Genomic DNA, 15135 nt, shown 5'->3' with positions numbered 1-15135 from the left:
TCAGATGGAAGTGCTAGGGTTGGATTTAAGATTACAGTGCCCATAGGCAAGATTAGGTGAATGGGGAAAGGAAGGGAGAGGTATTCCCGGTTTTTCGGTGCCTTCAAAATTTTGTGCCGATATTGCCTGAACCTAAATCCAGCCCTGGGTACTGCAGCCTTCTAGTATCCACACATTTGTCCTGGAGGAAACTGAAATCTTCAGCTGGGATACCTTTTATTGGTCCAACCTGGAAAGGTGCTGTGTTCCATGCAGGCTCAGATTCAGGCACAGGCAATTGCCTAGGGCGGCAAACTTTGAAGGCACCAAATACCCAGGCCAAAATGAGGGGTGCAACTGTGCCAAGGAGGAGCCTGCTCCAGTCCACTTCCAAGGAATGCAGCTGTGGCACTCTGGGATGGTGGAAGGTGGTGGTGGTGGTGAGGAAGTGACCTCTACCATTTTCTGATCTCCCACCTCCCACTCTCCAACACTGCCTGGGGGCGCCAAACTCTTAAATCCGGTCCTGGTTGCATGAACTTTCAAGAACACATAAGCCCCTTCTTCAGATGTGGAATAAGCTGGGACTTCCAAAGGGAAACAGTAAAAGGCTGCAAGAAATTCTCAGCTGAAGTGGCAGTTCATAGAAAGACAAAGAATGAATGTTATAGGGCCTGATTCACTAAGGTTTAATCGATCAGGTCCAGGGTGTTTAATCTTTAACTTATTCTTTTTTAAAAATTTGTAAGATCCATATTCAGAGGCTTTTTCTGGAGAGGCAAATCCAGGTAGCTGATGTTGAAAACAGAGAAGCTGGGTGTCTTCCACTATGCCAACCACCTTCCCTCAGGCTGAGGCATCAGGTGCTAGAGGCCAGCAAGGCATAAGAATAGGGGGTAACCTCTGAAACAAACAAAAAAAAGTGGGATGCTGGAGCATACCAGGAAATCAGGATTGCTGAAGGCAGAAATCTGAGATGAAGAAGTCTGAATTCAGGTAACAAGTACGGAACCAGAGTTTGAGGAGCAGGCTCTGGCAACTGACTGAGGAAAGGCCCAAGTATAAATACTAGGCAGGAAACAAGATGGCTGCTGGGAGGAAGTGAGAGATACAGAGCTGAGAGGACTGAATAGATAGTCCAAGCAGCACACAGTGCTAACTGCAGGCCAGAGCTGAAGTTGGCAATGGATCCTCACCACTCTGGCCTGAACAGATGTCTTTAAAACTGGGGTAGTAAACCATTAATTTGGGATGTCACGTGCCACTCTGTAGTAACACCTGTAGCCAACTGACAACACTAAGCAGAAGAAAACTGCATACCTTGGAAGCAAATTCCATCCATGTCCTTAGATAATGAGATATCTAGAGCTAGAATCAGACCTGTAAGGCCATTGGGCCAATAACTGCTAATTAATAATTGGTAACAGCCATGAGCCTGTGAAAATAATTATTATAGCATGAATGTGCTATAATGACTTCATTATACCAGGGTTTCCCAAACTTATCCTGCAGACTCCACATTCAGTTGGGTTTTCAGGATTGCAATGCTTAAGGCTTACTTGGAAACAGACATAGATAACTGTTAGAGGTGCTATCACCACCGTGGCGATGGGTGTGACCACAATGATCACGGCGTAGATCTCCAGCAAAGTGAAGAGGAATCCCAGCACAGATTTCAGCTTGTCTGGTATCTCGGCATCTATGGCATCCATGTCCTTAGAGAAGCGGTTTAGCAGGTTTCCAATGGGCGTCTGCTCAAAGAAACTCAGGGGACATCGGACGACGTTCCGCAGTAGCTGCAAGAAGAGGTGACGGGAGGCCATAACTCCTCCTAGCAGTACAGAGGAGGTGGCTCCAAACTTTCCTAGAGCTGCAGCACACAAGAAAAGGAAACCGATTAAGATTCTGCTTGCACGTGGGAGCCCCCAAGCTGTTAAATCTAATGCACGGAACAGAGAGGGGGTGACATCTAATACAGGTAATGAGCCAAGCCAACAAACCTTGAGCAAGCCCAAGCACACCGAAGACGCCAAGTCGCAGGCCGCCATGCTGCTGCGTTCCATTAACAACAGGGTCGTCCGCCCACAGACTGAGCCAGTACCCACGGCAAAAGGAGGCAGCTTGCTGGCTGATGAGTAACAATATGATATAGAAGCAGAGAGGAGGCCCCACTGCCCTCAGATAGTCCAAGTAAACATTGATATTAACCTACAAAGCAAAGCAAGATTTAATGGCGCATGTAGAAGACAGATGGCTGGAAATGCTGAGAGTGAGAGTATGTGTGTGCGTATAATGCTGCAGCTCTATCAGAGGTGGATTATGCAAGTAAAGCTGTGTATATATAGTTTGTGGAGGGAGAGAGGAGAGGGTTAGATGGACCTTCACCCCAGGTTTCTCGCCTCTCTAATATATAGTTTATCCCACTTCTTGATTTCTGTAACAAGCCTTTTCTATTTATTTAAGTTATATATTGCCTACTGATAACTTGTTCTACTCTGCCTCTTGCCGAGATGTTATATTTATTATCATCTGCATTTATCCTCAACCTATAACTCGTTCACTGTATGAAGTTTTATAACTCGTTATTTTATTTATTTATTTATTTATTTAAGGATTTATATACCGGAGGTTCCTGTATAATATACATATCACCCCGGTTTACAATGAACAGTAACTATCGCTTCAAGTTAGCGGTTTACAATGAACATAGTTAATCCAAGAAACAGAATAAAATATATATATATAACAATGCTAACAGTTAATAAATAACAATTAATAAATGAAAATAAATGCAATAACAATTAATAAATAATTAATAAATAAACAACAATAAATATCAATGAAAAATGGCAATAAAAAATGACAATAAATAAAATACAATAGCGGTTGGTAAAATAACATGAGGGTTAATGAGAAAATAACATGGTTAAATAACAAGGTTATGTGAAATATGCTGGGGTGATCGGAAAATATGTGACTGATTTTCTTCCTGCTCTTGGTTCTATGGGAATGCTTGTTTGAATAACCAAGTCTTAAGTTTCTTTTTGAATGTAGCGTGGCATGGTTCAAGGCGAAGGTCAGGAGGAAGCGAGTTCCAGAGTGAAGGGCCCGCTGTGGATAGAGCGCATTTCCTCAGCGAGGATTTAGCCGGTTGGGTGGTTAGTCTGTTTTGATAAGCGCTTCTGGTGGGTTTTGTAGATGTGTGTAGTTGAATTTGGAATGTTAACTTGAGCGGTGCGATGTTGTGCAAAGCTTTATGTATCATCATTAAGGATTTGAATTGGATTCTGAATTTAATCGGGAGCCAGTGGAGATGAAGAAGGATTGGGGTAATATGATCTCTTTTTTTGGCATTTGAGAGGATTCTTGCTGAGGCATTAAGGACCATCTGAAGTGGTTTTGTGGTGCATGCTGGTAGGCCTAGAAGGAGGGAGTTGCAGTAGTCCAGTTTTGGGAGTATGATGGCCTGTAGTACCATGCGGAAGTCTCTGTATAAGAGAAGTATGAAGTTTTATATCTCGTTCTCTGTATGAAGTTGTTTCACTGTAAACCGGGGTGAAGGCACCAGCTATACTTCGGTATATAAAAGAATATAAATAAATAAATATAGAGATTCTTTTATATCGTAGGCTGGGAAAGACCATTGTCTTCTGATAAGGAGGTTATGTACACAGGACCGTTAGCAGGCTAAATGGTGCACTGGTGGTCGGTGTAGGGAACAGAAGGGTGTCCTCCTCTGTCAAGGCCAGCTGGGGGCCTCCTTGTGATGATGTGGCCCCTTACGGGACCATGTCAGCCATACAAGAGCTGCAGCACGTGATCTTACTTCAGCTGCTGCTCCAATGACTGTGGCAGTGATGTGGCGCTGCCCTCCCCTCCCCCAGTCTGACACCTTAGGGGTCTGGCCACCTGTTTTGCCCACCCCTTCCGGTGGCCCTGCACCCACATATACAAGCAAACATTAAGAGGAAGGATGCGTGTAGAAGACTGATCGTGTAGATGTTTTTACCCTGCCGGTTTGCCTTCTGTCGGTCTCTGTTAGCTTGCTCGCTTCCTTTAAAGTCTTGTCATTCATACAGTTTGCGTTTGCAACCTTTGGCCCTCCACGGTGGTTAGCAGCTTTGCCTGGCCTAGCACATCGTTCATATTAAACAGAAATAAACAACAAACAAAACAACAATACACTTTATTTCAGAAAAATATGAAAAAAATGAATACTCTGCGAGACTTGCACAGGCCAGATGTACTCAAACCATTCTTCCTCCAGATATAAAATGAGACAAAAGCCCTCACTATAAGTGCAGTCCAGCATTATCCAGAGTGCCTTATTTGAGGATTAACTTGTTTATTCCATGTCTGAAGGGTAAAATACTACTAAGAGGCCAATGTTGTAAAGTGCAATAACATAGGCCTTTAAGGCACACTAATTATCTCATGTTAAAGGATCATGCTGACAACATGCAAATCCATCAGTCGCTAAATTTCTAACACTGACATTAATGAAAAAAAACAAAAAACCTTAACCAATCACCCCGCAGCACAGTTAAGTTTCTTGCAGAAATGGGTCTGTCTTTATGTTCACACATTTTAATCTGCATTATTTTACGTTCATAGGTAATGAGCTGGTTTGTATGATTATTCAGCTCATTAGCTGTTTTTGTTCAAATTTTGTACTATTTGCAATAGTTAAATAATGCGTGCTAAAAGCACCAATAACATATATAGTTGATGTGTCAGACTAGGACTTGGTAAGTGTGGGACATAGTTCCAAGGCAGGTTTAACACTGGAGTTTTATTCTTAAATTCAAACCTGGTTACTTCATCAAGTACATATAACACAGCACAGTTTGCTGGTCTGCAGTACAGGGGAACTGAACACAAGGCACCACATATTCAGCAGCATGGAGAGCGAATAAGTTAACCGGATAAATTTATCCAGCAAACTTATACTGGATATTCAATAGCTTGTCTGCAAAGCTGAATATCCACAACTATCTCAAAGTTAGCTTGGATTGCCTTTTGTGCCATCCTAAAGTTAGCTGGCTCTTAGTTAAAATAATGCTGAATATCTGCAATTATCCAGCTAAGGACCCTATTTACTAAAGGTTTTATCCCATTCTGTATCTTATGGGAAAAATGCTTAGTAAAATGACCCCGCCTAATGCATGTGGATGGCCCTATTAGGTATTCCTGCGCGATTCAGAAAGTAAAATGTGCAGCCAAGCCGCACATTTTACTTTCAGAAATTAGCTCCTACCCAAAGGTAGGCGCTAATTTCTTCAGGCACCGGGAAAGTGCACAGAAAAGCAGTAAAAACTGCTTTTCTGTGCACCCTCCGACTTAATATCATGGCGATATTAAGTCGGAGGTCCCGAAACTTTCTAAAAGTAAAAAAAAAATAATAATAATTTGAAGTCAGCCGGCGGCTGTCGGGTCGAAAACCAGACGCTCAATTTTGCCGGTGTCCGGTTTCCGAGCCCATGACTGTCAGCGGGCTGAGAACCGACACCGGCAAAATTGAGCGTTGGCTGTCAAACCCGCTGACCGCGGCTTGAAAAAGTTAAAGGAGGGACCCCTGTGGGGTAAATTAGATTTTAGTAATTCCGTGAGGAAACTTCCCGTCAGGAATCTCTGCAGAGCTCCTTAATCACGTGGCTACTGCTGCACGGAAAAAAGAAGACTGAAGGGGGACCCCTGCTGGCTGCAGGGTTAGTGCCAGGCTGGGCATGCCCAGTAGGGGCCAGTCAAAGTTCTGGAAACAAAAGTGTTCCGTGATTGGGCTCCATCCTGTGATGTCACCCATATGTGAGGACCACCATCCTGCTTGTCCTGTGAGAATGCCTCCTCTTACAGTGATATAAAAAGTAGACTATTATGTGTTCCTCCCTAGAGGCTCTCTCTTCCTCTCCCTACCCAAAACAGGATTTGAAATAAATATCACAAATCCCATTTCAGCAGGAATACATAACTATCACAGCATAACGCCAGGAAAAAAAAAGGTGTAGTTATTTCCAGCATTAAAACCCACAATCGCATGCATTCTGCTATCACACACAATGCTAAGCACCCCTCATTTTAAATTTACTCTGTCCTAACTCCACCCAGTTGGGAAAAATTTTAAAGTTTGCATACCCATCTCATGATGCACTATTTATCGCAGGTATTAGGGCCCAAACACCTGTGATAACGGCCTAATTTGATTTGATAAATGACCCTCTTAGACTGCGAGCCCTCTGGGGATAGGGAAATACCCACAGTACCTGAATGTAATTTGCTTTGAAAGTACCTGATAAAGCGGAATGTAAATAAATAAATTAAAATAAATAAAAAATAGAATTAGAGAGTGATGTTAATCTTTCCTAAGACATCACCTTACTCTAATAATACTTATATTTTAGAAGTAAATGTTTACAGTTTTATTTTAAAGATAAACTTGTTTTTAATTACATGATTATACTACTATCGACATATAATAATATACATATAATACATTTATCTGCTGGAATCTTAGTGGGCTGTAGTGGCTTTTATTGTACCAACTTAAGAATAATCCAAAAAACATCAGCATCTTTGGATAATTCTGTTGCTGATCCAATCAAAAGCAGTACATGTTGCCAAGAATCCCGTTTTCTTCAGAACCAACATAGCTACCAGAACATTACTTTCCAGTCACAAAGTCCATGTTGTTCTTTCACACATGCAATGCCATGCTACAGTAGGCTATGACTCTGTTTTGTTTGTTGGTTATATTATTCACTGCTGTGTCTTTGTCATCTCATAGGCGACATCTAGCATGAGGTGACAATCAAACACAAGTACTCAAACAATCCAGTGATCCTATTGTCCCAATGCTCAAAGGTCTCCAGTAACAATTTAGTAACATAAATACTGTTAAAGACTATAAATCTTATATTTTTATTCCCTCTGTGCTTTGCTGACCTGCAGAGCTGTTCTTCTGATGGGATATTTCTTGATATAGAGGAGTTATCAGTTTCTGAAATAAAAACAGTTATAGACTTATAAAAGGTTGGCATGATTCCTATCTCTTTTCCATCTTCAAGCAGAAGCTCCCGTGCCACCTGTAGTGCTTGAAGAGGTTTCCTCACTTCCTGCAGGGATATCAGGTAGGCAGAACACCATCCATACAATAAGCCGACCCACTGAGAAAAACTGTTTGTCTTAGCCAGGAAACAGACAAGAAACTCCTTTCCAGAAATGCCAAGAGACTCCCAGTCAGGAGAGGCAGTGGGGATCATTCTTGACTTCCTCCCCTTGCTAAACATTCCTGCATTTCTCCCATTTTTCTTCCATGGGGATCTCCTTAGGGAGTGATTGGCTCGGCCATGCTGGGTTTTTTTGTTTTGGGTTTTTTTTTTACCATGGAGCCAAATGTTAGCTTGACCTACCCTCAGTCGGGGGAAGGTAGAAGAAGGAAATATTTTCTTACTTCCCTCACCTTTGAAGTTGGCCACCGATACCGTAATTTTCTGGATCTAAAAAGTCTTTGGGAGTTGAGAGAAGGATGCATTCTGTGGGCAGTGAGTTTTGTTTATTAGATGATGGGGTGTGGGGTGGCTTTTGGGGGGATGATTTAGTAGATTTAAGTATAATTATGTTTATATGATTTAGTATATCACTGCTAGTAAGAGCAGGGAGTGAGTTCAGATGTGTGTGATAGTGTATTGATTATTATTATTGTTCAGTTTCTACTCTTATACTGTTGCAGTTACCATTAAATCTCAATGCACTGTGGAATCAACTGGATAAAGTTGTTGCAAAGAAGATGGTTTTCTAAAAATAGTTTTTAAATGCTTGAATATAGGTGGAGAAGACTGGGGTAGGGAAAAATGATGAGCAAACAAAGGTCAAAAAGATTTGTTTTGCGTATTCTGATTATGTTTTGTAATCCGCCCAAAGCTTGTTGAGAGACATGGATAATACACTGATGGAATACATAAATAAAGACAAGCAGTGCTGAAACAGCGCGGCAGCCATGACAGGGGAAAAGCGTGCGAGAGGCCAGGAGAGAGAGGTAGATGAGGAAAGGCGGGAAGGGCTAGCAGGGAAGGGAAAGGGAGGGGGGATATGCGAGGCAGCCATTGGAGGAAAGTTTTGAAGACGTTGCACTGGTTGGGTATGAACACAACAGCTACATCACTGGAGGCAGTCAGCAGAAGCACAGGGAACCTGAGAGGGGAGCGTACAAGTTTCTGTCCCTCAGGAGCGCTAGTTGAAGAGAATTTGTTAGTAATTGTGACCAGGGAGCCATGCGGAGGAGCGGGGATGGCAGCGGTAGGTCGGGGACAAGCGGGAGGGGGATCAAGAAAAGGGGACGACGGGGCGCCGTCACAGCCAGATTCGACCGCCCAGCTTTGGATCGTGGCTGCCCTCCCCCCCCGAACCCATGGAGCCTACCGTCCGAGCACATGCGGCCAGCTTGGGAGCGGCCCCGAAGCCGGCGCCGGTACAGACTTTGATGTAGCGGTGGGGGGGGGGGGGGCCAGGCAGACCTCCCGTTAGACCTTTCTTTGCCCACCTCATGGTCCGAGATGGACATACCACAGGAGTCGGTAACAGACCCAGACAGGCCCGGCACAACAGGGTGTAGAAGAAGCCTGATTGAGACCAGTGCCCGGACGACAGAGGCGCAGAAGGCGGGGGTGCAGACGACAGGGACCAAGGGGAAGGAAGTGCGCAGCGGTGCGATGAGGAAGAGAGTGGAGCCAGGTGGAATGCGGCCTAGGGAGAGACGAGGACCCAGCACCAGCAGTAGCCGGAGAGAAATGTGCAGAGAGGCGGAAGTACAGCAGGGGGCTTCGAAGGACAGCAGAGGCAGGAGGGGAGCAGATTGGCTGTTCACTGGAGGAGGAGCACATCCAGACGCGGAGACGCCTCGTGTGCAGTGAGTGCGGAAGGATGGAACAAGAAAGAGAGAGAGGCGGAGGGACATGGCATAGGAGTCAGATGGCAATGGCATCCCCCTCACGGTATTCAGCCGAAGCTCGGGGTTTTGGAGGGTGGCCGGCCTGGTCCTTGGGGGAGGGGGAGAATTACAAGGTAGTGGGGCAGTGGATGGGTGCGGCAAGAGGTAGAGATAGTAGGGAGTTCTTTGGCGTACCAGAGGAGGAAAGGCGGCAGAGCACAGGGAGATATGAAGGGGCACAGCATGAGGGGTTCGGGACAGGTACTACGGCCAGTCTATTTGTTTCTACAGGTGCCACGGAACAGGAGCAGGCAGGCCCTTTGTAGAGTGCTGAGTGGGGGGGATGGCAGACGGAGCAAGGAGTTGGGAATTGTGCGCTAATGGAATCGTTTTTTGTTTCAGAGTTTGCGGGGAGGAGGCGTGGGACTGGATGCGCCTGGATCGTGGGCTATTCATTCATACACAGAGCCCAGAGGAGAGCATTGAAGCGCCCTTATGGTGAAGACTTGGAATTGGAGCGCTTAGGATGGCAGTTGGCATGGTATAGCAGACGTGGTATGCTTTGGGATGACTTGCTGCCTTTTATACAAGAAAGGATGGACATGTGGGGGATTCCAAACATCCTGCTAATCCACTTGGGGGGAAATGACGTGGGTTCCCAATCGTGTCGCGCCTTGCTTACTTGCATAAAAAAGGACTTGGCGCAAATCATGATATGGTGGCCTCAGGTGAGGGTAGGGTGGTCGGACATAATAGTCCGTTTGAAGAATAGGGAGGACACAATTTGGCAAACAGGCGTCAAGAAACTCAACAGGCAAATGGGGAAGTGGATGGGTTGGGAAGGAGGTTTTTGGGTAAGACAACCTTGGTCTTGGGGAGTAGAAGCGGGTTTATTTAGCGGGGAGGGGGTTCATCTCTCCGAAGTGGGGATGGACTTCTTCAATAATGCACTGCATGAAGGCCCCAAGAAGGAGATTGGCAGGTGGTAAATAGGGCTGCAGTGGGGGAACAAGCCGGAAGACAGCTTGTTTGTGGCAGTAAACCCGAGCCCAGGTTATGGGGGGGGGGCTGGTTGGTGGAGGAGGGGGAGTACCCTGTGTAGTTGGGGGAGCTGCTACACAGGAGGACTGGAGAACTGTGGGGCTAAGGTTCACGGTAGAGCTCGCTCTCGCTGGTACGAGGCGGAGCAAGTGGGAAGGGGGGAGGGTAACTCCACCATTGGGGCATAAGGTACTGGAGGAGAAGGAAGGGTGGGGGAGAAGGGGGTGTGGGGTTAAGTGGTTTTGTTACTGTTAAAGTTGATGTAAGGGCTCAGGTTAGTTTGGTATTAAACTGCGGCCTATTTTTTAATGCCAAAGGTTGTTGAGTAATTATTGGGGGGCTGCACGGGACAGCACTCGAGCGCAGGTCTTTTTTCCCCATGTTAATACACATAAAGGTTTGCGTTGATTCATTGAGTACAGATCGAGCCAAAGTTTCCTATTTCCTCCCCCCCATGCTTTCCATTACATTAACATATTTATAACATGCCTTACAATGTTTTGTCAAATGTCATGCAATGTTTATGAAAAGAAATTGGTTGGAGAAAATAAACAGCTCATTGCACGTCCTGTACCTTCTGAGTTATGGCTTCCATCATATCCTGCTCTCCTGTGCGAGCGGAGGAAGTCTGCAAAATCTCCATTTCTCTGCAGGAGTTCGTGGTAGGGGCCAGCCTCTGAGATTTCTCCATCCACCAGCACTACAATCTTATCCACTTGTGACAAAATGGCGATGGCATTTGTCACTACAACTCGCGTCTGAAAAATATTTCCATTACAGGAAAAGGTAATTTTTTCCCTCATTTTGTGCTCATGTGGACATCCTTTTAGAAATCAGAACACGCCCATGTCAAGGACAGAGATGCTCAGTGTCTCCTACTCATTCCCCTTTTATTCATTTAGTTCTGGGGGGGTACTCATGAAAATTCAGTACGTTGCAGAAGATTGGCAGGTACCCTACAACCTTGGGGCACTGCCAGATTATTTATTCTCCTTTCCTGCATCACACTGATCATGAGGTATATAAATGTGTTAAATGCACACAATATTTTCTTGCAGAGAACCAGAACTGTAGTTTGAGAGTCATGCTTTCCATGTTAATATACAGCATACATTTATTACTGAAACAATATTTTCAGTTTATGCTATGTCAAGTACATCTCTTACTATAGACTTTGTGATCTTCTGTATCTGACACAAACATTTTAAAATCTTTCAGTACAATAGGCTTCCAGTTTCTGTTTTGGGATCTTCCGTAAAGAGAGCTTTGGGGGTGGTTCGGTTAGTACAATCATTTCTAGTCTATAGGTCATTCTGCGTACGGGCATGAACTTTTGTTCTTTGCAAGAAGCCTGCAGAGGCAACGTTTTAATTACAGTCCAACACTGTTGTTGCTTACAGATCTGTCACCAAAGGCAGGAAAAGCAGGAAAACAAAACTTAACAGTACGTACCCTGTCCTTGAGTAAACCGTCTGGCCCAATGATGTTTTCAAAAATATGCTGTCCAACACTGGCATCTACTGCGGAGAGTGGGTCATCCAGGAGATAAACCGAGGCCTTCTTATAAACAGCCCGAGCAAGGCACAACCTTTGTTTCTGTCCTCCGGATAAGTTTATACCCTAGTGAAATATTTCAAGGACTATAATCACGTTAAGTATCTGCTCTCTTTCCGGTTGCCCCTTAATGGCATTTGTAAAGGGATTCCTACGATACAATCTGAATTAAAGCATTCATGAGATGATAAATACAACCTACAGAGATCCAGGTTCAGTGCTTTCAATAGCAATTAAGGTGGCCCGGATAGTTCAGTGTCATAAGGGGCAGACCAAGCCAATCCCACTGCATCCAGGGACTTAATAGTTCCAGGTTTTCTAAGAAAAGCAGCCATCCGGTCACCTTGCAGCAATTTACGTAATTACGCGTGACAGGTTCGCAAATGTTGAAACAGCCACTTGCAATATCCCCACAGTACTTACTGCTTCACCCTGGTCCATGTCTGCAGTAGTTTTACAGCATCGGGGGCATAACATTAGAAAGCACAAAAAAAGCAAAACCTTGCTATTGCAGTGGGCTTACAAGTGGAGGGAGACGCACAGGGTGGAGGGAGACGCACAGGGTGGAGGGTGACGCACAGGGTGGAGGGTGCCAGCAGTGCAAAATGAGGCCCTCAGTGAGGTATCAAAAATGAGAAATATTTTAAAGTTTGGTTGCACGGTTGTATTGTTCTTGCCTTCCACTACCCATAGGATAACAGCTCAACCTGGGAGGTAATACACTAAGATATGAAGAGTAATTTATAACTCCATTAAGCTGGAACTTTTTTCCAGTTACATTTGTGCCTGGTATCCTAAAGCAGTCACAACTCTAGAAGGAATAATAACAGTAAACCGAGCTCCAGTTCAATATAAGGAAGGTGCTGTTTTGGGAACTTTTGACTCTAGGTAAGGATGCCAGTGGCCGCCTAAAACATCCCACACTCTTCTTTTTTTTTTTTTTTTAATCTGCTCCCCCTTTTTTTCTCCCCAGTTGTCTATGCCACTCTCCTCTTTCCCCAGTCAGCGTGCCCGGGTAGCACCGCTCACCAGTCAGCAGGGGCCGCCATGATGGCGGTAGTCATCTCGCTTCCCTCTCTGGGACTGAGCACGCTCACCTCCGTTGCGCACACAGAAAGTATTCCTGTTTTAACAATTTTTTTTTTTGCATCTCTTCAATGACATTCTGGGCATTATTTTTAATAAGTTTAAACTCCCTTCTGTTAGGGGATTCTGCCAGTCATGAATAGATTACCCTAAGAAGGGGAGTACACACGTGTCTGCTTTTGTAAGTATCTTCATCTGTGCCTCTACAGTTAAGCCATTTTTAGCTCATGATGAGGCTCCTGGGCATTAGAGGTGGCACAACCATAATGTTTAGTGATCTTTAAAGCAATTTTGTACCTCATTTGCAAACTGGACCTAATTTTGGTGTTAAATTGTGCTTTTATTTTAGCCTACTTTCTGAAGGGAAGCAAACTTATGAGCTCATGTCTGTGTGTGGTTGTGTCCTCCTAATAACCTTGGGGCAGATTTTCAAAGGGGGTACACGCGTAAGATACGCACGTAATCCCCGAAAACCTTCCCCAAGCTCCCCCTGTGCACGCCGAGCCCATCTTGCATAGGCTCGGTGGCACGTGCAAGCCCTGGGACGCGCGTATGTCCCGGGGCTTCGAATAAGGGGCTGGCCGGGGGAGTGGCGGCGGTCCGTGGGGTGGGGCCGAGTGCTCCGGCACAGCGGCCTGTGCCGGGGCAGGGAGCCGGCGGCGCGTGCAAGTTATGCCTGCCAGAGGCAGGCGTAACTCCACAAAATAAGGTAGGGGGGGATTTAGTTAGGGCTGGGGGGTGGGTTAGATAGGGGAAGGGAGGGAAAGGTGGGGGAGGGGGACCAAAAAAAAGATCCCTCCAAGGCCGCTCCGAAATCGGAGGGAACGGAGGCAGGCTGCTCAGCGCGCACAGGTTGCACAATTGTGCACCTCCCTGCGTGCGCCGACCGCGGATTTTATAACATGCGCGCGGTACTGTGCTAATGTTATAAAATCTGGCGTAGATTTGTTCGTGCCGGGTTGCGCGAACAAATCTGCGCCCTCGCGTAAGTTTAAAGATTCGCCCCTTTGTGTTTAGTGTCCCACCCACCCCAGATTTCAGTATTCTTCAGGAGGTCCAAGGGGATCCCTGACTGGTGCTTAAGGTTTGTTTGGGGTTTTTTTAATCCATTAATATATGCGGATGCATGGACATCTCGGAAAATAGGCTCCATTAGCGCTGTGTGGAACTTCTTGTTTGATCGTGGATAACAAATCAACAGGGCTGGACTGACCCATCCCTTCTTCTGAGCAGCTTTCGCCCTAGGTTTAATTTTCTGCAATTTCCGTTTCAATATTTTCCAGGAAAAGCAACTTTAGCACTCGGAGACTTGAAATTGGGATAACAACCTTCTCTCCTATCTCTGTGTTACTTCCAGCAGGTAAGTTATCAAAGTCTGGTTGCAATGCACAGGCATCAACCACTATATTATACCAGCTCTCATCCAGCTCCTGCCCAAAGGTGATGTTGTTTTTCACAGTGGCGTTTTGTATCCAAGCTTGCTGGGGAACATATGCCACAGATCCCTGTAAGATAAGAATGATGTAATAAGAAGATGTTAGAAAGTGACTAATTGAATGTAGAAATGTGGGAAGAAAAAATATCATGCATGTTTGTAAGTTTGGTTTATTTTGCCTCATGGCCTCTATACCGCTGGCTAGTATCAAGAACAGCACAGCACTTAACAAGAGGATCCACGTCATACTGTGATCATATTGACACCACTGTTTTATCTGAATCAGATCAAGGTGTTCTTCAGTCAGAGCACCAGGACAGAAAAAAAAAGGTATTTTTTAATGTTTATGCATGAAAATTGTATGCTTACAATGTTTGCTAACATTAAAGTTTGCATTTCACAGAGGGTAACGTCCTGTCTGTTCTAGCCATTACACAGAATGATTAGGAAGTTAAGTTAAAGGAATGGCAGTCTCCTGATGCCCTGAATATGACTGAAATTTGTAAAACTCTTCTCATAAAGCAATCCTTTTAGCTATATGGGTTACATGGTCTGGTTTTCAGGATGTCCATTGGGTACATCTCTACACATTTGGTCTGAGAACCATGTTAAGTTTGGCTACCCAGAAAACCTAACCGGTTTTTGGCCCTCGAGGATCAGGGCTGTGCACTTAATGGCAAGATTGCCAAATTATATATTGCTCAGATTAGCTGGATCTGAATTTTTGTTTTTGCCACAGTGTGAGTGTAACTTGGCAGGCATTTCTTCAAATCAGCATTATGCAACTGTGCCAATATATTGATGCTGAATGCTGATATAGATGGGGCACTTCACTGGTCACAAAGTTAAAAGGGACCCTAGAGAACTGATTTTTCTCAGTTATCTGGAATGGCAGTAATTACTGTCTACATAGAAAAGGGATGGCGAACTCCAGTCCTTGAGGGTCACAAACAGGCCAGATTTTCAGGATAACCACAATGAATATGCATGAGATAATTTTGCATACATTGGAGGCAGAGCATGCAGATCTATCTAATGCATATTCATTGTGGATATCCTGAAAACTTGGCCTGTTTTTGGCCCTCGAGGACCGGAGTGTGCCACCTGTGACATAGAA

The 15135-nt window shown here is 44.9% G+C and overlaps 2 protein-coding genes and 1 long non-coding RNA gene across 11 annotated transcripts in view; 2 read left to right on the top strand and 1 right to left on the bottom strand.

Moving 5' to 3' along the window:
* LOC115075728 (cilia- and flagella-associated protein 251-like) overlaps window positions 1–9949 on the top strand; it is a 55193-nt gene extending 45244 nt beyond the window's left edge. The window contains exons 4-5 of one of the 3 annotated variants that reach the window (XM_029576417.1): window positions 7044–7103; window positions 9305–9949. In XM_029576417.1, the coding sequence (XP_029432277.1) occupies window positions 7044–7103; window positions 9305–9891 (647 nt within the window). In that variant the 3' untranslated portion in view covers window positions 9892–9949. Of the gene's footprint in view, window positions 1–7040; window positions 7104–9304 lie in introns of all 3 variants that reach the window. The other 2 variants (XM_029576416.1, XM_029576418.1) reach the window with 2 other exon arrangements.
* ABCC6 (ATP binding cassette subfamily C member 6) overlaps window positions 1–15135 on the bottom strand; it is a 69033-nt gene that overhangs the window by 17151 nt on the left and 36747 nt on the right. For 4 of the 7 annotated variants that reach the window (XM_029576405.1, XM_029576404.1, XM_029576407.1 and 1 more), the window contains 7 exons: window positions 13912–14088; window positions 11396–11563; window positions 10518–10701; window positions 6919–6973; window positions 3989–4109; window positions 1980–2187; window positions 1539–1849 (listed from right to left, as the gene is read on the bottom strand). In XM_029576405.1, coding sequence (XP_029432265.1) covers window positions 1539–1849; window positions 1980–2187; window positions 3989–4109; window positions 6919–6973; window positions 10518–10701; window positions 11396–11563; window positions 13912–14088 — 1224 coding nt within the window. The remainder of the gene's footprint in view (window positions 1–1538; window positions 1850–1979; window positions 2188–3988; window positions 4110–6918; window positions 6974–10517; window positions 10702–11395; window positions 11564–13911; window positions 14089–15135) is intronic. The other 3 variants (XM_029576410.1, XM_029576409.1, XM_029576406.1) reach the window with 2 other exon arrangements.
* LOC115075729 lies at window positions 10596–13943 on the top strand. Its single transcript, XR_003852587.1, has 4 exons — window positions 10596–10729; window positions 11344–11387; window positions 12704–12764; window positions 13867–13943. It is a non-coding gene; the product is annotated as an uncharacterized LOC115075729 (long non-coding RNA).

Source organism: Rhinatrema bivittatum, chromosome 14 (genome assembly GCF_901001135.1).
Source record: "Rhinatrema bivittatum chromosome 14, aRhiBiv1.1, whole genome shotgun sequence".
In the NCBI taxonomy this organism is placed as follows: Eukaryota; Metazoa; Chordata; class Amphibia; order Gymnophiona; family Rhinatrematidae; genus Rhinatrema; species Rhinatrema bivittatum.
The sequence above is the reverse complement of the archived record's forward strand: the minus strand, read 5'-3'. Positions and strand labels throughout refer to the sequence as shown.